General features: G+C 35.5%; 1 protein-coding gene across 1 annotated transcript in view; it reads left to right on the forward strand.

Moving 5' to 3' along the window:
* kcnq1.2 (potassium voltage-gated channel, KQT-like subfamily, member 1.2) overlaps positions 1-26,320 on the forward strand; it is a 137,764-nt gene that overhangs the window by 13,366 nt on the left and 98,078 nt on the right. Inside the window, exons 2-13 of the mRNA XM_026201807.1 lie at positions 7,663-7,753; positions 9,405-9,531; positions 10,609-10,687; positions 10,796-10,892; positions 12,394-12,534; positions 16,617-16,727; positions 17,353-17,448; positions 17,539-17,670; positions 20,650-20,791; positions 22,529-22,555; positions 23,750-23,858; positions 24,159-24,227. Coding sequence (XP_026057592.1) covers positions 7,663-7,753; positions 9,405-9,531; positions 10,609-10,687; positions 10,796-10,892; positions 12,394-12,534; positions 16,617-16,727; positions 17,353-17,448; positions 17,539-17,670; positions 20,650-20,791; positions 22,529-22,555; positions 23,750-23,858; positions 24,159-24,227 — 1,221 coding nt within the window. The remainder of the gene's footprint in view (positions 1-7,662; positions 7,754-9,404; positions 9,532-10,608; positions 10,688-10,795; positions 10,893-12,393; positions 12,535-16,616; positions 16,728-17,352; positions 17,449-17,538; positions 17,671-20,649; positions 20,792-22,528; positions 22,556-23,749; positions 23,859-24,158; positions 24,228-26,320) is intronic.

Here is a 26,320-nt window from a genome sequence, read left to right on the forward strand (position 1 = left end):
CCGTCGCCAGAACTAACCAAATGGGGGGGCATTTAATTTTCATAGGGGGGCACACTTTTTTTAATGATCTGAGACGGACCATAACATAAACCCATATTAGGCTATAACTAAAATAGACCACAATAGTCTTGTTTTGTTCAATTATTCAAATAAAATACTTCACCGTTTGATCTCAACGTATCTGTTTATTGTCTTTTAACATTTCCAAAACCGCCAAACATTTATTCTGATATCACATGCAACGCGCAGCTCAGCTGCGCAAAGGAATTGCGTATAAACAATACAATACTGTATGCTTAACTAAATGAATTGCATGATTTATATATACATATACATATACTTACACACAAACTGCATATTGTAATTTGAATTAATAAAACTACTAACACAAAAATAACATATTGAAAGGTCTGCTGCTGGAGACTTGCCATTGGTTGTTGTATTTGAATAATTAATGAGGTAGGTCTTTGCAAGGTTTGGGTGCTGTTTTGGGATGTTTTAACAGTCATTTATGAATATAATTATATTTAAAATTATGTTCTGTGTAATAATGCGTTGAATAATGAATCGTCTGAATCATTTCTGAAGGTAATGTGTTATGCATTTCTAGTGTTACCGTTGTAGTGATTACTGTTCATGTGAGCCAAGTTCTGCTGAAACAACGTTATTAGTGCAAAAATCTAAATCAATATCACACGTTCACACCAGCGGCGTCGAGAGCGTCATAAATCGCTCTTGCCGTTCTGTTTACGACACTGCAGAAAGATGCGTGAGCGCGACTGCTTAATTTGAATTAAAAGTGGCCGCAAAGCAAACAGACTTGTTGATCTTATGCAGACTAACCACAAGGAGGTTAACGTTATAAATTAATCTCATTAAATGTTGTTGTGGGCGAAATATTAAGATCTTTTACTTAAAATGAACGATCTCAGACACCTTGGTCCACGTATCACTTTTAATTATTTTTTTATGTCCCTGTACGCAAACAGGGACACATCATAGATTACTGCAAACGCGAAACAGCAATAATCAACCTGTCTTCTATTTTGCTTGGGAACTAATGTGATCGGAGCCATAGACATATAAATAATTTATATGTCTATGATCGGAGCTGCGTCCTCTGGAATCCTCTCAAGCGGTTGACTTCTACGTTCCGATTGGTTGCTGCCCAACCGCGTCATAGCTCATTACCATAAAGTTGCCTTGATTTCAACTCTGCTCGACGCTCTCAGAGGCCAAGTCGCGCCGCGCCGCAGCTGCAGCTGCTCGACGCTGGTTTACATTGAAAATGAATGACTTCCGGCCACTTTGACGCTCTCGACGCCGGCGGTGTGAATGCATTCACTTTTTGTGCCCCCCTAAACGTAACGCACAGAACAATTAACCAAACTTGCAAGTTTGGTTAATTGTTCTGTGCGTTACGTTTAGGGGGGCACAAAAAGTCATTTGGGGGGGCACTGCCCCCCGATGCCCCCCCTTGACGACGGGCCTGGGGTGGGGGCTGCCATCTTTTAGCAGAACTTCACTTGCGTTAGCATTCCCATTGACTTCCATTCATTTTGGCGTCACTTTGACAGCGAATAACTTTACATCTGAGGCGTTTAAAGACTCTTTAAACATGGATTTAAAGACTCTTTAAATAATGGATAATGTTTGTCCATTATTTATTTCTAAAGATACACGACAATGTATAAAGGGCTCCATTACCTTCTATGTTACATTATGGCCCCGTATAAACAGTTTTTGTAAAAAATAGGCTAACGATTGCGTCATAACCACTCGGCTCTCTGTCGCATTACCGTACAGACAGGAGGAGAAGCTCGCAGGCAATTAACTTAATATGGCGTACTGGCGTTATATTTTAAAATACTATACAAAATAATTAATCAGAATACTTACTCCTGCTCACTCACGACAAAGAACTCCCCGCTCAAGCTCGACGTCTCTGCAAGATTAACGATGGCAGTTTGCACACACAGCCACTTAGAAGATTTACATCTGTCAGACAGGTTGCTGACGTCATCAAGCTTCGTTTGAGTCTGCGCGTCAGAAACGGAAGTGCTAAAAAACGCTAAAAATGGGCTTCATTTGTCTCAATTGAGTTCCAATGGGGTCGCTGTGTCCATTTCTTTTACTGTCTATGGTATCACCTCAATGAAAAACACATAGCAGCTAGCGTGGACTTTACATTTTATGTTGAACTATGTATTATTTTGTTGGTGCAACAGTTTATGTTGAACTCTTTATTGTTTTGGCCAAGGTTGTTGAGAGTTGGACTTAGTATGTTATGGCCTGTGAAGCAACAGATAGATGTTTTCTAATAGTCAGGGTTTCCAATGTTCTGAATGTAATTGACAGTATTGTGTTTTACTTAAAAAACACTTTACAGAAGGTTCCAGCACCTATAAGCTTCCTGAATTTCTGAAATGTACTATTTCTAAATTGTTTCTAAATATGCTATTGCTACACTTCATGGCAAAAATTGCACTGGTCTGCTAGACTTGGCTGAACAAAAATAAACAATATTTTGTTGCTTAAGCTTATGTATTCAGTCATTATTCAATGGTAAAATTACTATAAATCCATGTGAAAAAAATTACTTCTCACTGTTCTCAGGTCAAATATTTATATGCGATTAAAATGCGATTAATTTCGATTAATTAATTACAAAGCCTCTAATTAATTAGATTAATTTTTTTAATCGAGTCCCGGCCCTAATATCTCTCTCTCTCTCTCTCTCTCTCTATATATATATATATATAGAGAGAGAGAGAGAGAGAGAGAGAGAGAGAGAGAGAGAGAGAGAGAGAGTACAGACCAAAAGTTTGGACACACCTTCTCATTCAAAGAGTTTTCTTTGTTTTCATGACTATGAAAATTGTAGATTCTCACTGAATGCATCAAAACTATGAATTAACACATGTGGAATTATATACATCACAAAAAAGTGTGAAACAACTGAAAATATGTCATATTCTAGGTTCTTCTTTAGCTTTGATTACTGCTTTGCACACTCTTGGCATTCTCTTGATGTGCTTCAAGAGGTATTCACCTGAAATGGTCTTCAACAGTCTTGAAGGAGTTCCCCGAGAGATGCTTAGCACTTGTTGGCCCTTTTGCCTTCTGTCTGCGGTCCAGCTCACCCCTAAACCATCTGGATTGGGTTCAGGTCTGGTGACTGTGGAGGCCAGGTCATCTGGAGCAGCACCCCATCACTCTCCTTCTTGCTCAAATAGCCCTTGATGCCTTCAGTGTGACTCTACAATTCTCATAGTCATGAAAATAAAGAAAACTTTGAATGAGAAGGTGTGTCCAAACTTTTGGTCTGTACTATATATATATATATATATATATATATATATATATATATATATATATATATATATATATATATAGTATATTCACTGGCCTCTTTATTAGGTACAATTTGCTTGTACTGGATTAGACCCCCTTTTGTTTTCAGAACTGCCTTAATTCTTCATTGCATTGATTCAACAAGGTGTAGGATATATTCCTCTAAGATTTTGGTCCATATTGACATGATAGCATCACACAGTTGCTGCAGATTTGTCAGCTGATCATCCATGATGTGAATCTCCCGTTCCTCCAAATCCCAAAGCTGCTCTATTGGACTGAGATCTGGAGACTGTGGAGGCCATCTGAGTAAAGTGAACTCATTGTCATGTTCAAGAAACCAGTCTGAGATGATTCGAGCTTTGTGACATGGTGCATTATCCTGCTGGAAGTAGCCATCAGAGGATGGGTACACTGTAGTCACAAAGGGAGAGACATGGTCAGAAAATATACTCAGGTAGGCCAGGGCATTTAAACGATGCCCAATTGGCACTAAGAGGCATAAAGTGTGCCAAGAAAACATCCCCCACACCATTACACCACCACCACCAGCAGCCTGCACAGTGGTAACAAGACATGATGGATCCCTGTTCTCATTCTGTTCACGCCAAATTCTGACTCTACCATCTGAACATCTCAACAGAAGTCAAGACTCATCAGACCAGGAAACATTTTTCCAGTCTTCTATTGTCTTATTCTTGTGAGTCTGTGTTAATTGTATCCTCTGAAAATCCCAGTATATCAGCAGTTGTTGAAATACTCAGACCGGCCCGACTGGCACCAACAACCACTCCACGCTCAAAGTCACTTAAATCCTCGTTGTTCCTCATTCTGATGCTCGGTTTGAACTTCTGCAAGACGTCTTCACCACATCTAGATGTCGAGTTGCTTCCATGTGATTGGCTGATTAGCTATTTGTGTTACCAAGCAATTGAACAGGTGTACCTTATAAAGTGGCTTGTGAGTGTGTATACAGTATGTATAAAATACAGTCTATAACAGACATTCAATTATTTTTAAATATAAGATCAAAGCCAGTTTGATTCTTTCATATTTTGACTATTATTCACAGATGGTACCTGAACGGTTTATAGTAACAATTCCCTGCGACTCAACCTTTAGACAGATTTAAAGGGATATTCAGCTTATGAAACATTATTACTCTTTCATCTATTGACATGGCTCTTAATCCAAATTTGAGAAAACGATGGAGGCCATATTTGTTCCATTTACGAGTGTAGCGTCCTGCATCTCTGTTAATCCTGCTGTTGATGGTGTGATATCACAACATCTGGTCATTTCTGAAACGGATTAGAGGAGCATTTCTTTTTCCATACAGCGCAGCTGCAGTCATCTAGCTCATATGAGATCGCTTATATTTTTCTTTTTACATAAGTTTTTAAACGGCATACAGTATGCACTTGTTTTCTGAACATAATCGCCTTGCTTGAATAGCATTGAGAGTCTTAGTGACAGAAATTTAAGGACCTTCTGATTATGGGCTCCAAACAGAGTGAATGTTTAAAAGCCACTGCTTCCAGTAATGTACAGCGTCAGTGTCCTTTTGACTCCAGCAGAAACCTGATCGTCTGGAACCTTAAGAAGAGCAGAACCTTACAATGCTGAATCAGATAGAGCAGAACCCAGAGCATAAACCTAACGAAAACCAAAAATTTGAAGTTGCTGTTAATTTACTCAACCTTAGGCCACAAGATGCAAGCTGACTGCTATTGTCTCTTTGAGAGTCTTAAAAAAGCATCTCAAGGAACAAAATTAACAGCTGTGGCTCCTGACAAAACAGTACATTGAGATCTTGTGAAGCGAAATTATCCGTGGTGCAAGAAACTGAACATTATTTATAACATTTATTACCTAAGAGTGTCAGGGCAAAACAGCAAGAAGACTGAATTAACATTATAATCCACTGATAAACTAGTGTTTTCTATATATTCGGCTGCAGTGACGAGGTCAACGACTCTCCTCTCCATACAAACTACATAATCTGAACATATTTGTTTTCCATTTGAATTGGTTGATTTAAAAGTAGACATTTTCCATAGATATATTTTTCAAGTCTGTGAGTCAAACACAGAGTTGAGATTAATTTATTTTTGACGTGCTACATTCACCGAGACGGAAGAAAGTACACCGTTTGCTCTTTATTTTACAAAAGCACAATGTTTTGTGGTTATTTTGAGTGCACGCAATTGAAAGTAGATCTTTTACCGATTTGAAAGATGGATTCCTCTTTTCTGTATGAGCAAAATCAAGGGTGTATATTAAGCTAAATGCAATTGATCGCATCATTGCCTCCAGTTTACTGTTCAGCTTCCACGCTCTGCACGAACATTTCAGGAGCATTCTTGGAAGCAAGTTTTATTTTAGGGAATTCACTTCTGCATTTAAATGGAGTTTGTCACTCCAGAAACTTTACAGTTTATATTCACTAACAGTCAAAAGTCTCTTCTGCTCACAAAACATGCATTATTTGATCCAAAATACAGCAAAAGCAGTTTACTATTTGAATATTTTTTTATGTAATTTATTTCTGTGATGTGCAGCTGTATTTTCAGCATCATTCCTCCAGTCTTCAGTGTCACACGATCTTCAGAAATCATTCTAACATACTGATTTACTGCTCAATAAACATTTATTATTATCATTATCAATATTTTTCAAGATTCTTTGATGAATAGAATGATCTATTATACACTAAACCATTCAAAGTTCTATTTTTATTATGCAAGCATGCTTTAAATTGACCAAAAGTGATGCTAAAGACATGTATAATGTAACAGAAGATTTATATTTCAGATAAATTCAGTTCTTCTGCACTTTATATTCATCAGAGAAACCTAAAAATATATCTTATATATCTGTTTTCAACTTAATAATAATAAATGTTTTTTGAGCAGCAAAAAATACAGTTTCGATCGCAGGAATAAATTACATTAGAATTTATATTCAAATAGAAAAGAGTTATTTTAAATAGGTAAATATTTGTACTTTTTTTGGTGTACTTTGGATCAAATATCTGACTGTTCAAAAACTTTTAACTATATGTTGCCACAAATTAGGACCTTATAGATGAGAATCTTGAAGAACAGAACAGAACTAGAACGGAATCCTATAGGATCCTATAGAATTATGAAGAACGGCGCTCTACAGTTCAGACTCTTTAGATGAGCAGAGCCTCAGCTCAGGTGTCTCTCCGCTCAGGAGTGGTCAGTATTTGAGGATGTTGCTCACATGTCATGACTGTGGTTTGGGTGATGTTAGGAGACCACCTTCAGTCACAACAGACTGGAGCCGCTCGAACACTCGAGGTCAGCGTACATCTGGACGTGACGTAACTCCAGAACGCCTTCGCTGCTTTATCTTTTGAAATAAACATGTGACTTTTTGATCTCTGACTGCTGTGTGAGTCACATTGTGTGTTTGTCTTTTTGAGTTGGAAGGAGTGTGTGTGTGTGTGTGTGTTTGAAGGAAAAGCGTGTGTAACCTCTCATGTGGTTAAACTCTCTCACATCTGTCCTCTGTGTGTGAGAATCCTTCCCAACACTAACAGTACGCTCATTCTGTTCAAAACCATCACTAGTCCGAGACTTTTCTGAATGACTAGTAGATTAAGGACGTCCTGTGTAATTAGGGGGGCTGTGTTTTGCTGGTGTGCTTTTCATTCATTTTAACTTAATTTTTAACATCTATTTGAATGTGGCAGGATGGAAATAAAGACAATTCAGTGCAAGTCAATTGTATTTTTATTGCATTTCACAATCTCTCATGATGGATTTAATTTAATTTAATTTAATTTAATTTAATTTAATTTAATTTAATTTAATTTAATTTAATTTAATTTAATTTAATTTAATTTAATTTAATTTAATTTAATTTAATTTAATTAAAATAATTGCTTTTTGTCTGTACTTATTATCCAACTAAGACATCTACTGTTACTATTATTTTATTTTATTTTTTTATTATTTTTATTTATTTCATTTTTTTATTTTACTTTTTATTTTATTTTACTGTTTAATTTAATTTAATTTAATTTAATTTAATTTAATTTAATTTAATTTAATTTAATTTAATTTAACAGTAAAATTAAATAAGAAATTAAATAAAAGTTGCCTCCAGATCCAGTTCAATGGAAAAATAACCGAAATCTTCATCAGTCTCTGATGAAATGACCTTACGCGGTTTTGATGTGAACAGATAATGATGTGGTGTGAATCATCCGATGAAATCATTAAATGGAAAGAGATACACCTGTGTGTAATGGCAGATCTTACCTACTTTATGTCCCAGGTTCCTCATGGTCCTCGTCTGCCTGATATTCAGCGTCCTGTCCACCATCGAGCAGTATGCAGACTTCGCAACAGGATCTCTCTACTGGATGGTAAGCCTTTCACAGGATATCAGTTCTTTTATGTATTTATTTAATTTTATTTTTTATTCCCATCTAATTATTTTATTTTATTTTATTTTATTTTATTTTATTTTATTTTATTTTATTTTATCTACCTCAACAGAAAATACAAATTGCTTGTTTTTTTTATATTTATTACATAGCTAAGACCGATAGTGTAAATATATTTATTATTTATTCTATGATATTATCACACCCCCCAATATATAAAACTTTTTATTAAACTATTTTTAATGAATGCATTTTTTTAACTATTTATTTATTGATTATTTTATTTAATTAATTGTATTATTATTATTATTATTTTTACCTCTAACAGAAAAAAACAAGTGCTTTGTTGTTTATATTTTTCCCCCAGCTGAGACTGAAGCTTTTATTTATTTATATTTATTTATTTATTTTAAAAATACATTTTTACTTTATTCTTTTCTTTTCTTTTTGCCTCAGCAGAAAATACCAAGACGGATCCTTTTTTTTTACTAAAATAAAATGTGTTTATGTATTTTTCATCTCTTTATTTATTTATTGAATAACATGCACACACACTGATATATTTATTATTAAAGTTAAAGGGGTATTTTCTTTATGTGTGCTGCAGGTGATTTCCAGTAGGCTCATGCAGTACTCTAGTCTCCCACTGGATGGCAGTGTCACATCTCAGTTGAGCTAATGTTGAGTTCATGGACAGGATTTGAAGGCTCTTATTCCTAGGAGCACATTAAATATTCCTGATGGAGTAGTTTAGTATTTCTGTCAGTACACAACACCTGTGAGGAGGACCTCAGAGAAACACAGAGGAGCTGAACAGCGTTTGAGTCTATTTATACTGTGTACGAGATCATGTTTAAAACGGAGAGTCTTAGACTCAGCAAAGATCTCAGTACAAACATTTCTCAAAGAATGGTCAAATATAAATCTCTTTCTGGAAAAATACTTATTTGTGTCTGGTTTTTATTACTGTGAAAAGAAACATTTTATCTTTTGTTTTGTTTTAATCCTCTGAAAAGTACAATCAGTTAAAAACCTAAGATCACAAAAGACACACTTAAAAGATTCCAAATGAAAATTCTAAATTGATTTTATTCTAAAAATAAAATAGAATAAGACAAAAATCAAAGTTCCAAATCAAAGCTGATCTCTAAAGGAGAGATTCTGAAAAGAGGAACTCTATTAATTATTCATTATTTTATTTTATTATTACCCAGCCAAGACATCTACTGTTTTATTTTATTTTATTTTTTAATTGTATTATTTTAATAGTGAGTCATTTCACATCAAAGGATCAGAGATGTTTCACACTCATTTATATAGCTCCAAACTCTTACTGGACAACAACTAGTCACTCATTAGTGGAAATAAATAGAAATAAGTAAGTTTAAGATTTTTTTTTTTCTCACAGTTAGTTTGTTTCTGCTAGCAGACTATATTTGTTGTTAGCTGTTTTTGACCTGTGTAAGTAAACTGCAGTCGGGCCGGAGATGGGGTCAGATGATGATGAGAGGTCAGAGAGGAGCTGTAGATCAGTGTGTCCTGCTGACTCAGAGCGAGACGATCCTCCGGGATAGTGTGTAGAAACGCATGTATGCATACAAAGATCCACCCGTTTCTTTCTGCTCTACAGGAGATCGTGCTGGTGGTGTTTTTTGGGACGGAGTACGTGGTCCGTCTGTGGTCAGCTGGCTGTCGGAGCAAATATGTGGGTATTAAAGGCCGTCTGAGGTTCATCAGGAAACCCATCTCCATTATAGGTATCTACTTGAAGGAACTGTATAACTTCAGGTTCTTTCCTCACACTAAAATTTTTTTTTTTTTTTTTTTTTTTTATATATATATTTTTAACATTTAATTTAATTTTGTTTTGTTTTGTTTTGTTTTGTTTTGTTTTGTTTTGTTTTGTTTTGTTTTGTTTTGTTTTGTTTTTATTTTATTTTCTTTTTATTTTATTTTATTTTATTTTATTTTATTTTATTTTATTTTATTTTATTTTATTTTATTTTATTTTATTTTTATTTCTAAAGGTTATCTGATTGTCTCAAGTATTAATTTAGTATAATTGAAAAAAGTTTTTATTATAATAGTTAATTAATAGAATTTGTTTTTTTATGCATTTAATTTTCATTACAATTTGTCTTAAAGTTTAAGTAATTTTGTCGTGTGTTTTTGTCATTTTTATTTATTTTTATAGATTTATATATATTTATGTAGTTTTTATAGCTTAAATAAAATACATTTAGGATTTTTTCAGATACCATTTATTTTATTTCAAGTAACAAAGTATTACTTTAAATATTTTTTTAGTTTAGTATACAGTATATATACTAAAGATGTTATTCTTTCACCTTAAGGTTACTGTTTTCACTACAATGAAATATTTGTTCATGCAATTTCTAAATTAATAAATTAATAAACTGCATGCAAATGTAACAAAAAATACAAATGTAATAATAAATCAATTAAATAAAATAATTACTGCATGACTAAAGTAAATAAATTAATACAATTAAATTAATAAACATTAGTAATTACAAACCAGTAAACAACCAAAGAGGCTTTAACCTTAATGTTATTACTTTCACTTCATCGGAAATGTCATGTTTACAGGCTAATTTATTTATTGTTTTTTTTTTTTGCAGTGATCAATAAGTGATAAATAAAAAATAAACAAAAAATAAAGTAAAATGAATGAATAAATAGTTTCCGATTGAGTATATTTTTGAATAACCATGAGCTGTAATTTTATTTATACATTTTGCATCAAAATGGTGTCATTCTTGTCACTTCTCTTGTGTTTTCTCTCTCTCTCTCTTCTTTGACTGCTGACTCAGATCTGATAGTAGTCGTGGCCTCTGTTGTGGTTCTGAGTGTTGGGTCTAATGGGCAAGTGTTCGCCACATCTGCGATCAGGTACAGAAATGATCAACAGAAGCATCATCCTCAGCAGCACAACATCCAGTGATGATCATATTCCCTGATGTTTATTCTACTACATTGCTGTGATTTCTGTGATTGCAGAGGGATCCGCTTCCTCCAGATCTTGCGAATGCTGCATGTGGATCGTCAGGGGGGAACGTGGAGGCTCCTGGGATCAGTGGTTTTTATTCATCGGCAGGTGCGCTTGATTTACGCCGTGATATTCACCTTAAGACTTTACAGTACAATGAAAGCCGCTGATTTCATCGAACAGGGCTAATCAGTGCACGTCTGGCACAACCCACCTCAGATTTCTCTCCAAATATGGCCTCATGATTTCACATTACGATAATCTAAGCGGAGAGCTCCCGTGGCAGTGATCTAAGGCTTTATGCATTAAATCCAATCGCTTTATGCACACATTTTCTCAATCGCTTCAGCGTTGACACACTTCTTATGAAAGGGCTGAAGTTCTCAGTGGATCAGGGGTGATTGGGCTGATATTCAGCGCCCCGTGAGCCTTCACATGCACTCCTGGCTTTAGGGAAGGTTTGCCTTATAAGGTTTTTTTATACTCCATGGCATTCGCCACATAAACTATGTATTCAAGCAGTTTAAAATGCCATTTTTATTGGGTTTTCATCTTAGTCTGGAGTTTGTATATTGCCCCAAAGATGTAACAAAAAATGTATACAGTGTGTCATTAGGTTTCCATTAAGTCATGAATTTAATTTTTCGTCAGATTTTTATTCTACTAAAACACACAAAAAAGAGTAAATAAAGACCCCTAAAATCTAAAAAACTAAGCAAAAAATAATAAATAAATAAAATAAACAAAATAAATCAAATAAAATACATTTATTCAAAAGTATAAGTACTTTTTATTTAGATTTGAATCCTATCTTTGAATGTATATATATATATATATATATATATATATATATATATATATATATATATATATATATATATATATATATATGTTATTTTATTTTATTTATTTATTTATTTTTTTCATGCATGTTATGAATTCATAAATTGCACCAAAAATGTACCAAAAAATGCTTTTTATTTATTTGGACTTCCTCAAATAAGAATATTAATTTATGTATATATAATAAACAAACAAATAAATAGCTAAATATTTTAAATATATATATTGCACTTTTTGAGATTTATATATCACACTATTTGAGTGAATTTATGTATTGCACCAAAAATGTAAACAAATTTTGTCATGTGAATTTTATTCCTTTGGACTTAATTAATTAATATTTTTTATTTATACATAATAAATAAATATATATTTATGTGATTAAATTTAAGTTGCACCAATAATGTACCAAATAATTTATACAAATTTTGCCATCAGATATTTATTCCCTTGGTCTTACTCAAATAAAATATATATATTTTATAGATAATAAATAAATATATGTTTATTTGAGTGAATTTACATATTGTAACAAAAATAAAAAATGTAACAAAAAATGTATGCAAATTTTGTCACATAATTTTATATCATATTGTCTAATAAGATATGTGTAATACGGTATATGTAAGATATGTATAAGAAAAATTTGTCAGATCACTGAAATAATGAAGAGCCTTGAAATAATCAGGAGCTCAAGTTCAATCTTAAGTCTTGGAAATGTGTTCATCTTTGTTGATTACTAACAAACGATTTTCCCCCGGTTCAGGAGCTGATCACCACGCTGTACATCGGGTTCCTGGGTCTGATCTTCTCCTCTTATTTTGTGTATCTGGCGGAGAAAGACGCAGTGGACGAGGAAGGGAGGACGGGTTTTTCTAGCTATGCTGATGCTCTGTGGTGGGGTGTGGTGAGTTTAGTCTTCTTCTTTAAAAACTTGAGTCATTGGAGTTGACAAGCAGAAAAACACCTTGTTCACAAGACCAGGTTCGTCTAGTTTCCATCTGATGATCGACTAAGGAAGTCTGGCTTTTTAAGCTAGCTGGTCTGATCAACGACTTTGCAGATCTGCTTTTCACATCAGTCATCGTCTAACTTAAATCATTTGAGTTGTTCAATGTTAGGTGTGTTTGTGTTTTCGACATAATTAAAATCTAGAAATCCTCTTGCCCTCTGGGGATCTGGTGTGACCTCATACACAAGCTAATCAGCAGTTCATCATGAAGTTTCTTGTTTTGTAGAGTACTTCAAAGTTTGAATGCATATCAAGTATGTTTATAACATGTGCACATTTCATGATGCATTGTGGGATTGCACTGGTGATGAATCCTCAGATTTTTGCCGGTATTAAATACTTTATATGGATTTTATGTCAGTAATGTACCTTAAAACACAGCATACATAGCGAGCTCAGCAGGTTTCGGAAAAGTGCCTCGGTGTGGATGGTTCATGAGTGCTGCATGTCAAAGTTAGTTGAACACGAATGTATTTTGTGTCTCAAATAGCTTGTATTTGTCATTGGGTCGGGTCTGGTGAGTTTCAGGGTCTTTCTTTGGGATGGTGGGAATGTTTAAATCCACAACAGAAACTTTAATTGAAGCTCTAAAATGCTTTTAAATGTCCAGTGATTTTCTTTGTTCTGTCGCATTGCAAACCACACAAGAAAAGAGGGTCATAAAACATCCAGCTACCCACTCGAAAGGCTGTTGGAATCGGTCCTGGATGAAGTTTCCAGTGCAGTTAATTAAAAAGCTGAATTTAGTGTGAACCGTAATGGGAAACCAATCGTACGGCTGTACAGGGAATCTGAGAGCCACAAAAGCTCGGCCAATGTCCCTTTCACCTCTCGCTCAAAGAGCTTTGTTCTCTGTGCCGTAAAGTGTCGGATCTGTTAATTAAAGCTTTAATTGCAGAGGCTCTACCTCTCTGTGAAGAGGGTCAGAAAGCGTACGGCCACCCGTCGGCTCTCGAATCCCAGACAAAAGCAGTTGTTTGTATGGAGGAGGTGGCTTTGAGAAACCCTCGATGGGGGTCGTCTCGCTCTTGTCTCTGTGAAGTCTGTAATTGTAATAAAACCAGACGCAACTGAGTCAATAAAATGTCATGCGGTATGATTATAGTGGTATAAAATGAATGTGGATAGCATGATGAGATCCTCTTGAGAACTTGTGCAAATGTGAGCCATGTTTGAGACATTGAGGTCTTTTCTGAAACTCTCCAGAGAAAGCCTCAGATGTAAGCAGACATCTCTTGTTCTCCATCTCATAGTTTTAGAGAAACACTTTTTCATTTGTGTTTTGTCTTCTTCTTTCGGGACCGAGTGAGCGAAGGGGAACCGTTTGGTGTCTGGTCTGTGTTTTTCTTTTCTGGAGTTGCAGGTGCAGACCACAGCTGGCATGACACATCCAGAGCCGTATGATGAAACGACATGAATCATAACCGCTCTCGCTAGGCGCTCGGCTCCATGCTAACTTAACAAAGCTGCTGCTGTTTCCTCTGGCCTCTTGTTTTCTTTTAAGAAAGAAGATGAATGTTCTTTATCCTTAATAAAAGTAAAAGAAAAACTTTGTAGAAGCTTAAATAAATTCTTAAAGAAGTGTGGTGGTCAACAGTTTGCACGCACTTAGCTAAAAACAAATCCTACTTTATTAGCTTAAATCATTTAAATATAAGTCACAAACAGTGGAGTAAATGTATCCGACCATTTGCCTGCTAGCGTGTTTATGATTATTAAACAGATAGATCTGGTGTTAAATGCTAATTGATTATACAGCGTTCCACTCGTGCGAAAATATACGCAATATTCTAGTAGCTATATTTCTCCAGTCACTCTTAAACATGTTAGAAAGCGTAACGCTTGACTTAAAAAGAAGAAGAGCTGTGAGCAGATATATTTAGTATGATTAAAGACAAGACAGAAATAAAAAACTAGTGCTGTAATCGCAGCCCACACGCTTAGAATACCACACACACGCAAACACACACACACACACACACACACACACACACACTGAGTTGTTAGCTTTGGTTTTGCCACACACGTAGAGCATCGACTGAACTCTGTGACTCAATAACTCGACGTGAATCACTTGGTTGGAGAATATTAGGGGTCTAAGTCACACACACACACACACACACACACACACACAGTCTGGGGCGCCACCCATGGCACTTGAATCCCAGTGACTGTGGACTCCCTCTTGTCGTGGCCTTTGTGGTCTTTTGGATGTGCAGTGGTGGGATTAAAGCCTCACGCCACCCGAAGCACTTGTTTGACGCCTCGTCCTACTTTAGCTGTTTTTGTCCATCTTGAATGGGAAGAAACCAAACACACCTCATCAGCAGAAAGCCCTCTCGAATGAACTACGCTGCTACAGGCCTGTTTGTTTTCCTCTGTGTTAGCTGAAACGCCATGTTGCAGGCTGGATTAGGCAAAGAATTAACCGAGGATGAACTTCAACAGACGTCTTAGAAGACATACTCATAAATCCTTAAGTGTAGCACGTCTGCCATTTCCAAAGATCTGTTTTTGATTTGATGTGTATTTGTTGCTTCCAAAATGAAAATAAATGTTGTGTAGATGTAATGTCTATTCTGGTTTGGTCGAACTGGACGTAAAAAAAAGGTGTTTGCTCAAGCAAAACTAGCCACCAAGGTCTTATAGGTTACCATAGCTTTGCTATTTGGTTGCCAATATATATAAACCAATTTATCGGTTTTGCCGATTAATCGGTACAATAATTGATTGCTAGTACTATTGGCCATCGGTAAAAATCCATCTAGGTTGTGTTCATAGCTGGAGCAGTTGAGGAGGGTCTGCTATCAATATAAACACCTCATGCTGTTTGCTTTTGACACATGACACTGTGTGCTGCACAGTGCAGGAATATTCATATGTGGATATAAATGCAGCCCTTAGAAATCCTGCTGCACCACAGAGCACCATTCGCACAGTTTTTAAATAAATTACATTCAATTTGTTCCCAGATCATTGTCAATGTACATAAAGACATCACCCTGGGCTTTAAGATTGTGTATTGTGCATTTTTTCAGTGAAACAATTGTCTTTCCATGGCGTTAATATAGGTTGTGTGCTTCATTTATAGAGCTGTAACATTAATCACACTTTCTCTTTCTGTCTGCTCTTTTTTTTAACACCAAACTTCAAACCCATCTAAGCTACATTGTTCATTCTTGAAGTAAACTTTTACCCGTTTGTTGATTAAATCAACTGTTTTAGACTGCCACTTGAATTGAATGTGATGTGTCCAGTGTGTGATACCCGTGATTTGTCCTAGATGCAATGCTGCGCTTTTGCCTGGTGTGTGACTAACATATTTTATTATTTTGATAATTAACAAGTGTTCTAAAATAGAAGCAAATAAATTGTGAGAGTACACATACAATATCTATACATAATAGCTATGGCTTTTGTGTAGATATTTAAAGATATCCATCTTTAGCATGACTGTTGAAGTGAAATGGTAACACTTTACAATTAATCCAGTTTTAACATTAAGATCAATGAAAGCTTTGTTAATTTTAACATTTGCCATCACTAAAACATTTTAAAGTTAACATTAGTTATTAAATTATAAACTTTAATGTTCAGTTTAATAATTAATATTAATATTTTTTTATTAATTTACAAAAGTATGGTTCAGTACTGTTTTTTTTTTTTAACAGTAGAGCACTTTCAGTTTCCATTTTTTAAAACTATCGGTTGATTTATCGGTTTCAGCCAGTGTTTAGTCAACCTAGTTATCGGTATTTGTAAACTCCACTATCGGTCGACTTCTAGCTGTCAGTGTGTTCTGTATGTTTTTAACTCATTTCTTTACAGTTTCTAAGATGTTTTTTTTTATCTGTTCCTATAGCACATAAGAGTGATGGTTGTTCTGGGAGGTTGCTAGGTTTTGTCTCTTTTATCATATTTCTGCAAACACTACTAAAAATTATGAATGTGAATCCCAAACTCTGTTTTCCTCTTAGGTTACGGTGACTACAATAGGCTATGGAGACAAAGTCCCTCAGACGTGGATCGGGAAGGCCATTGCCTCCTGCTTTAGCGTGTTCGCGATCTCCTTCTTTGCTCTGCCTGCGGTAAACACACTGACTCCTGTCTTTCTCTTTGCACACACACAAACACACACACATACTTTCTCTGAGCTTGTCTGGCACCCCAGGGCAGTGTTTTCCTATAGAGGCCCTCTAGTAATGGGGTCCAGGGTTAATGTGGTCCATTTAAGAGTGATAGGGCCCCCAGGGGCCTCAGGGGCCCGCAGTCCTCATGTTACACATTATATAACATGCATCTGCAACATAAGACTATATATATATATATATATATATATATATATATATATATATATATATATATATATAATTATTCATTCTAAATTATATCATTTAAAATAATATAGTAAATTGTTAATTTTATTATTATTTTATTTAATATTAAAATATATTATATATTATATTATATATTAATATATATTATACTAATATATATATATATATATATATATATATATATATATATATATATATATATATATATACACACACACTACACACGTCCATAAACACAATTATAAACAATTGTAATAAGTAATATATACTTAAATTAATATATAAAACTTTAATTTAAACTATATAACAATAAATATTTAGAATATACATAATACATAGTTTATTTATTTTGTATTTTGTCTTCCTCTGTGTGCAGGGCATTCTGGGATCTGGTTTTGCTCTTAAAGTCCAGCAGAAACAGAGGCAGAAACATTTTAACCGGCAGATACCAGCCGCAGCTTCTCTAATACAGGTGACAAAAGACTAAAAGCTAAAGCTAGGGCCACAACACCATGAACATTTCTTCCTTAATATACCATAAATAACTCTGTCCCGCGTTCAGACGCTGTGGAGATGCTACGCCTGCGAGAAGTCTGACAGCTGTACGGCCACGTGGAAGATGTACGTGCTGACGGGCGACTACATCCCCATCATAAACTCAGAAAACTCCAGCCCGGGCAACTTCAGACGGCTGGTGAGGAGCTCCCTCCCCTGCCTGCAAACTGAGATTTCTCTGTCTTGTCTTTCAAGTCCTTTGTGTTGTGTTGGTCACTGTCGTGCTCCTTCCTGTCGATTGTCCTGATTGAGCCTCCGTAGTGGGCCACTGCGAAGCACAGACAGTAATAGCATTTTTCTAGAGGTGTTATTGTTTGTTAAGTCCATGTTTCTATAGGCTCCCAGAACACATGCAAAGGTCTCAGAGGGTAAACAGTAGAGGGATTGAGGGGTGTTTTAAATGAATTCATGTTGGAAAGTAAACATAGCAAAACTATAACCTTACTATTCTTTTTTAGTAGCATGACGTTAGCTTTTCCAGTGACTTTCCACACGGCTACCTTGCAGGGGGGTTTTTGTGCCATTTTTTATTTAACGGAAATAAAATGAGTTTTGATGCTTCATTTTGACTCATCACAGGATCGGCTGGTTTCAAAGCTTTCCCAGCTTTTACAAAGGACTTTTTCCAACAAAGTAGTAGTGTAGCCTGACATAATTAAACATGCAATTCTAGAATGTAGAGTTGTGAAGATTCATTTATTGTACTGAATCAGTTAATGTAAGTGAACGGATTCAGAAAACGAGTCGTTTCCTGTGAAGCATTTTATACCTTCTTTATTACAGCAAAATGTTTATTTAAATGCTGCTTTTAGTCACTATATTGTTGTCTTTTGGGTACTTTTGAGTTTGCGATCATTTTATTTATTTAAAAATAATAAAAAATATAAAGCTGAACTTAATATTCTTTTAACATTCATTATAATAGGAAACAAAAATAAATTATATTTTAAAATATATCCAAATAGAAAACCAGTATTTTAAATTGTAAAAATATGTCACAATATTTCAGATTTTACTGTATTTTTTAGATAAATAAAAACATTTAAAAACGCATTCATGGTGAGCATAAGACACTTCTTTCAAAAACTCCCCAAAAATGACTAACCCCAAACTTTTGAATGGTAATGTGGATATAAGGATGTTATATTTTAAGGGGTTTTATTAGTTGTGTTTCGTGTAAATATATCCGTTTAAGTTTAGAGTCAACTTGAAATTACATTTGCAACTCATTTTACTTTCATAATGACTGATTTACAGATATTTAACATGAAAATGTAGAATGATATTATTCATTGGAAATCAATAATTGTAAAGTATCTCTCTCTTCACCAAACAGAAGCTTGCTGGTCATTTAACAAGTTCAGATGATGATACATTTTCCAGAATACAGAGTACGATTGACAAGCGAGTGTGTGTGTGTGTGTGTGAGTGTGTGTGAGTGTGTTTGACATGTATCCAGAAGGTTTATGCCATTCAACGTTTTAATTAACGCCGCAGTGTGCGGTGGACTTCACAGGGCTTTTCTGAAGAGAACCCAGTTCAGGATGTAGGTTTAGGTGTGAGAAGCGAGCCGAGAGAGACCGAGAGAGTCATGGGACGGGGTCATACTCGCCCCTCTTTGTCTGCCTCACACAAAGACACAGTCAAATGCGGTGATGTCATCGCAGCCGCTCTCCTGGGAGCAAAACCTTTGTGTAGCGCAACAACAACAAAACAATCTTTGTGTAGCTCTGACTCCAAACATATTGGGCCCGTGTGACTGTTCTCCTTCATAAACCTCTCATTCAGGACTCCCGGATTTACCCCCCACCCCCTCACCCTAATATTTCACTCATTGTGTAGGTTGCCCAGTCACCGCAGAATTCATTAATTCACAAAATGCATATTCTCCAAAAAAGGGCAAATTTGAATTTCATATCTGTGGGATTTTGACGTGCACAGACGTGTCGTTTTTCCGTAAGCCTTATCGGCGTTTCTTGGGAAGTAACAAAGAGTTTCTTGGAGCTGCTGTTTATCAGATTATATTTGTGATTAAATGCGTCTTTGTTTTGGGATTTAGGACTCGTACGTCACAATCTGAGGAATCCTGAATTTCTCTTCGTGAAATTATTTGAATGAGCTTCCAGTAACGCATAATGGCGAGTAAATCCTCATTTACTCACTGTCACGTCGTTCCAAACGTGTATGGTTTTTGGTAAAAACTCTTTTGCTGAGTATTTGCCATTGTTTTTCACATGATAATGACATGCACTACCAGTCAAAAGTTTGGAGTAATTGAGTCTTTTCTGCTCATCAATGCTGAATATATTTGATTAAAAATGCAGTAAAAACAGTAAATATTATTACAATTTAAAGAACTATTTTTCATGACAGTATATTTTAAAATATAATTTATTTCTGTGATGCGCAGCTGTTTTTTCAGCATCATTCCTCCAGTCTTCAGTGTCACATGATCTTCAGAAATCATGAAAATATTCTGCTCAAGAAACATTTCTGATTATTATCAATGTTAAAAACAGGTGCGCTACAATCATTTTGTGGTAACACTGATAATAATCAGAAATGTTTCTTGAGCAGCAAATCCTCATATTAGAATGATTTCATCTGACTGAAGACTGCAGTAATGATTCAGAAAATTCAGATTTGCATCACAGGAATAAATTACATTTTAAACTATATTCAAATAGAAAACAGATGTTTTGAGTGATATTAATATTTCAATTTTTTTTCTGTTTTTACAGTATTTTTATCAAATCAATGCAGCCTTGGTGAGCAGAAGAACAAGCACTAAAATATCTCAATTATATCTATTTTATAGCTCAATTAGATCTTAATTATATATATTATTAGTGTAAGTTGTCCAAGTGTTTTTCATCATTTTAGGTGAATTGTTTCTTCATGAAGTGTTCTTTATGAAGTATGAACTGTTGTGGGTAGAGCATTGTGGCTCAATGGTAGAGCATTGTGTTAGCAGTGCAAAAGGTTGTGGGTTCAATTCCCAGGGAACACATGTACTGAAAAAAAAGCCTGAATGCACTGCAAGTTGCTTTGGTTTGAAAAGTGTCTGCTAAATGCATAAATGTAAGTCCATGTGATGTTGTCACTCGTGTCTTCTCAGAGTAAGCGGTACAAACGGAAGCCAAAGGTCACACGTGATAACGGTTCTCTGGGTCCCGGAGGAGAACGAGCCCTCTCCATCCCACAGATCACCTACGACCACATCGATGATAAAGACCGAGTCTTTTCTGAGGAGTCCACTGGTACGACCCATTCTTTTTTATGTTTAGTCCGTTGTATAATGCACAGCTGTGAGTGCTTAGTGTTTCATCAGTGTATTTCCTGTTAGCTTTCTCTAAAGACATGTCAAAAATGATTAAATTAGTATTAATAAGAACCAGTCAGCTTGCAGATGGATCACCACAAGTGTTATTTTTATTATTATTATTTTTAATATACTATTATAGTATTTTTTTATAATTTTAATGAGCATTTAATTTTGTATTTTTTTACATTATGTGATTTTTTTATTTATTTTTTTATTCAGTTTTATTTTTAGGAATGTTCGTTACTTTGTCACTTCATGTCATTGTTCCTTCATCTTCAGCTTATTTATTTCAGTTACTTGTCAAGGAAACATTTCTATCAAGGCATCATTTTATTTTGGGTTCATTTTTAAGTTTGTTTTACCATCTAGAATTTAAATTTAAATTTGATTTTGCTATTTATTTTATTCATTGTTATTTAGCTTTATTTGAAGTGACTGGAAATGATTTTGAATGATTTTAGTAAACGATAACAACACAAAACACAACATTTGAGAAAGTATTCAGATTCTAATCGAATCGATTGGGTCCTCACGATATTTTTGATTATTTTCAGGTTTTATTTTAATTTCAGTTTAGGTTTAATAATAATAATAATTTAATTTAATTTAATTTAATTTAATTTAATTTAATTTAATTTAATTTAATTTAATTTAATTTAATTTAATTTAATTTAATTTAATTTAATTTAATTTAATTTAATTTTTAATTTAATTTAATTTAATTATTTTATTTTATTTGGGAAGTTTTCAAATTCAAAGGTTTATTTAAATTTATTGAATAATTTACATGAAGGCTTTTCAGTACGATTAAATATACACAATATTTTCATAATAATTATAATAAAATGTAATTGTATAATTACATTTACAAAATTGCATTTTCGCAATTTTTAGTAGTTTGTTTTTCTATATATTTTCATTAAGCTTTATTATGAATTTATTGTTAATTTTTAACCTGATTGAGAAAGTGTTTGGATTCCTAGGTTTATGTTGCTAATCGGGTCGATTGAGGTGTTTATATAAAGGCTTTTCAGTCAATGCGATTAACGGATTATTGATTTGCATGTAAACACAGCTCTTTTTAACTGTGTCACATGAAAAGTGTATTAGACAGCTGCAAATCTGAGCTTGATTTTATTAAAGACTAGCATATGATGTCTGACTCATATCAGATTCAACAGATACATCTAAATGGAAATGTGTAGTACAAAAATACAGTTTCTGTTCTGGAGCAAAGTTTCTTCTTCAGTGGAGCGTTCGATGGAATTCATCAACCAGAAAACAAACACAAAAGAGGCTCCTGTCGTTTATTTTCTCCATTCTTGTGCCCCACAAATTGAGCGGAAGCGTTACGCTGAGCGATTAAGAGGACAGAAAGATGAAAAGTTTTGTCCTGACCCATTTTTCCATATTGAATAGATGTCATTTTCCACATGTGAGTGGAACGCATCCGGTCCCCTGCTAAACCGGTCTGTTAATAAGTTTGTTTTTATGTGTTTTCCTGCCGAACGGCTTCATCATGAAAGCAAACACATTAACACAGATGCTTCTTCTGAAGCTTCATTACGACTGAAGCCCATACTGTGGTGTATTTCAGAGTGAAACATCCGCTGGGAGTCGACTGAATTGTGAAACGGTAGATCAAATGTCACATGTTTTTCCCTTCATGCAGGCATCTCAAAACTTTTCCGATCATCAGGTGAGAGCTTTCTCTCCGCGCCGCTGTGGTTTACTGCTTGCTGCTGCTTCTGCTTTCTTTGCAAGTGCATGTTTGTGTTACTGTGGCATCGTGTCGCTTGCTCCAGAGAGGCAAAAAATGTGAACGTTGAAAGGCAGAGACTTGCTTAAATGTATCAAAGTTTGTCAAACAGCAAGTCAATTACATTAAAATATATATATATATAAAAATGAATAGATGAAAAGAAAATGAAACTAATTTGATTTCTAACGTGTGCTACATGGCTTTGGTCATCGATTGATAGTTTTGAGCAAATAAAAGGCCTTTTAGTATAATTACAAATGTACAGTCTTCTTCTTGGACATATAAATAACATCTGCAAAAGATTAAAAAAAAAATCATATTTTTGCACAATTCGACCCTCTGACTAAAATTATGTTAGAATTACATAAAATGATATACTTTTTATTATTATTTGTAATTATTATTTTATGGAGTATTGGAGTATGTTGTGTTGTTTTAGTATGATTGAGATGCTTTTAATATTTTAATATTTAGATTTTTTTTCTATTTAATTTTAAAATGTTTTAGTAACTTTGTTGTGCATTTTTGGTGTTGTTTTTATTAGTTTATTAGCTTTAAGTTAAACTACATGAAAATGAGATGTTGCTTCGACAACTTAATAAATGTATTTTATTTAATGTAAAAATATTTTAGGGGTGTAAATTTATTTAAGACAGCGTCACTGGAGTCTTGAGGCATTTTGAGGGTCATCAGGGACAGAAACAGACCTAAATGAAGTGTCAAAGGTCACACGAATGCCAGATCAATGGTATACATTCTAAAGCCAGCTCAGACGGTTTTGTTCACGTTGCAGTGTTCGCTTGACATTTCATCTTATATTTTGATCATGTTCTGCATCTGCTGCTCTTTCTTGTCTTGTTTTTGTCATATAGCATGATCTCTTGCTCTTTATTTGTGTCTGCATGTCAACAGACCGCCAGCGCTCGTGGTCAGCTTTCGCTCTCAGCTGTCCTTCTTCTCCAGGTATCCGTCTTTTGCAAACGCTCTCCTGCTTTCTCAATCTCTTTTCTTGAGTTTTTTCAATGACATTTTCTGACATAAACCAGTGTATTTATTTTCATTCAAGCACATCTAAATACATACCTTAGTTTGTTTGTGGTTGAATTGGACGCATAGTCATTTTCTCTACAGTTAAGAAAAAACTGGACAGGCCTGATATCTCACGCAACAACAGCTTGGTGGATGAGCTGGACTTCACGGCTGAAGACATCGCTCTTCCTGTGGTCACAGACGCTTCACGGTGAGCTGCTCTGGTTTTTATCCATCCGTTAAATGCTTTCTTCGCTCAGAATGGCATTAAATGTTCGCGTTTGCTCCATCCGTGTGTGCGAACTGCAGGCTGATGTTGTTCAGTTTATAAGGAGTAGCATTTGTGTCTATGGTGTGAACATCAAATGCATTTGTGTTTTCTACTTTTCCCCATCATTTCATTTGTCTTTTAAAGCACTCTCACTTTTCATCCTTTTGCATCTGAAACTTCTCAAGATCTGCCTCTCCCTCAGCTGTGAGATGAAGGAAAGCGCCTCTTTCTGTCTTTCAGTCTGTTGAGAAGCCCGTTTGTGGCAAAGGAGGAAGAATCAGTCTCTACTCAGCACCTGAATACAAGCAGGTACTGTTTCCTGTCTGTTTCCCGTCTGTTTCCTGTCTGTTTCCGGTCTGTTTCCCATCTGTTTCCTGTCTGTTTCCTGTCTGTTTCCCGTCTGTTTCCTGTCTGTTTCCTGTGTTTCCGGTCTGTTTCCCATCTGTTTCCCATCTGTTTCCTGTCTGTTTCCCGTCTGTTTCCTGTCTGTTTCCTGTGTTTCCGGTCTGTTTCCCATCTGTTTCCTGTCTGTTTCCTCTCTGTTTCCCGTCTGTTTGCTGTCTGTTTCCTCTCTGTTTCCCGTCTGTTTGCTATCTGTTTCCTGGCTGTCTGTTTCCCGTCTGTTTCCCGTCTGTCTCCCGTCTGTTTCCCGTCTGTTTCCTGTCTGTTTCTCGTCTGTTTCCGTCTGTTTCCTGTCTGTTTCCCGTCTGTTTCCTGTCTGTTTCCTGTCTGTTTCCCGTCTGTTTCCTATCTGTTTCCTGGCTGTCTGTTTCCCATCTGTTTCCTGTCTGTTTCCCGTCTGTTTCCTGTCTGTTTCCTGTGTTTCCGGTCTGTTTCCCATCTGTTTCCTGTCTGTTTCCTCTCTGTTTCCCGTCTGTTTGCTATCTGTTTCCTGGCTGTCTGTTTCCCGTCTGTTTCCCGTCTGTCTCCCGTCTGTTTCCTGTCTGTTTCCCGTCTGTTTCCTGTCTGTTTCCCGTCTGTTTCCTGTCTGTTTTCCGTCTGTTTCCTGTCTGTTTCCCGTCTGTTTCCCGTCTGTTTCCTGTCCTGATCGGCCTGGAAGGGGAGATGCTCTCTCACTTTTGCACTTTTTACTTGAACTATGTGTTTTTTATAGAAAGTTCTGTTGTTTCGTAAGCCGACTCAGTTCAGTGAAGAATTTTTCATTGCATTGAATCTTTAACTCTATGAATCTTTATGGAATGAATCTAGGCTGACGTGATGAAAGAAACAGATCTTGATTCACGCAGACGATTATTTGATAACTGAAATGAGCTTTGCCCAAACTCATTCTGGCACCCATGAGATGTGAAATGACTCAGTAGATGAGTGTTTGGCTGGGCTGGACACACAGGGCTGTTTCCGAACCACACCTGTGAAAGCATCTCATGTGACTTCCAGCACGTCCTCTGTTTCTCCTGACACTGGACGCTTTCTGCTCTCTGATGAGTTGTGTTAGCGTGGGCCTGTCCAGGGAAATGAAAGGATATCACTCTCATCAGGGCTTGTGAGAAGCCCCGAATGAGAGGAATAAAGAACAGGAAGGGCGTGAGAGAGGAAGTGGGCGGCCCGGGGTGTAAAGGGATGATGGGTGTGTATTTCACAGTCATGACATTTAAAGGAATAGTTTAACCAAAAATGAAAACTTGGTAAAATTTCACTCACACATGCCGTCCAAGATTAGGATGAGTTTGTTTCTTCACCAGATTTGGAGAAATGTAGCATTCCATCACTTGCTCACCAATGGATGTGAATGGGTGCCGTCAGAATGAGAGTCCGAACAGCTGATAAAACATCACACACCACTCCAGTCCATCAGTTAACATCTGGAGAAGCGACGAAGCTGTGTGTTTGTAAGAAACAGATCTATCATTAAGATGTTTTTAACTTCAAACTGTTGCTTCCAGCTAAAAAAAGTTGTCTTGTCTGATTCAGGAGAGAAATCTGCACAAATCAAGCACAGTTTACAAGGCCAAAACAGCTCTAAACAAATATGTGGGTGGGTTTTAATGTGAGACGACAACAGGAGATAGACATTTCTTCCTCATTGAAGGAAGCATTAATATTTGATTATGGACTCGTATTAAATTTGATAGTTAAAACTCTTAATGATGGATTCGTTTCTTCCAAACAAGCAGCGTTTCGCTTCTCAAGACATTAACTGATGGACTTGAGTGATGTAGATTATTGTGATGTTTTTATCAGCTGTTTGGACTCTCATTCTGACGGCACCCATTCACTTCCATTGGTGAGCAAGTGATGTACATAATGCTATATTTCTCCAAATCCGGTGAAGAAACAAACTCATCCTGGATGGCCTGAGAGTGATTACATTTTCAGCAACTTTTCCTGTAAATCAGAGAATGAGCCAAAAGTGCTGTTTAGAAGTTGTTTGTTATTTGACA

This window comes from Carassius auratus, chromosome 25 (assembly GCF_003368295.1).
Source record: "Carassius auratus strain Wakin chromosome 25, ASM336829v1, whole genome shotgun sequence".
NCBI classification, from domain to species: Eukaryota; Metazoa; Chordata; class Actinopteri; order Cypriniformes; family Cyprinidae; genus Carassius; species Carassius auratus.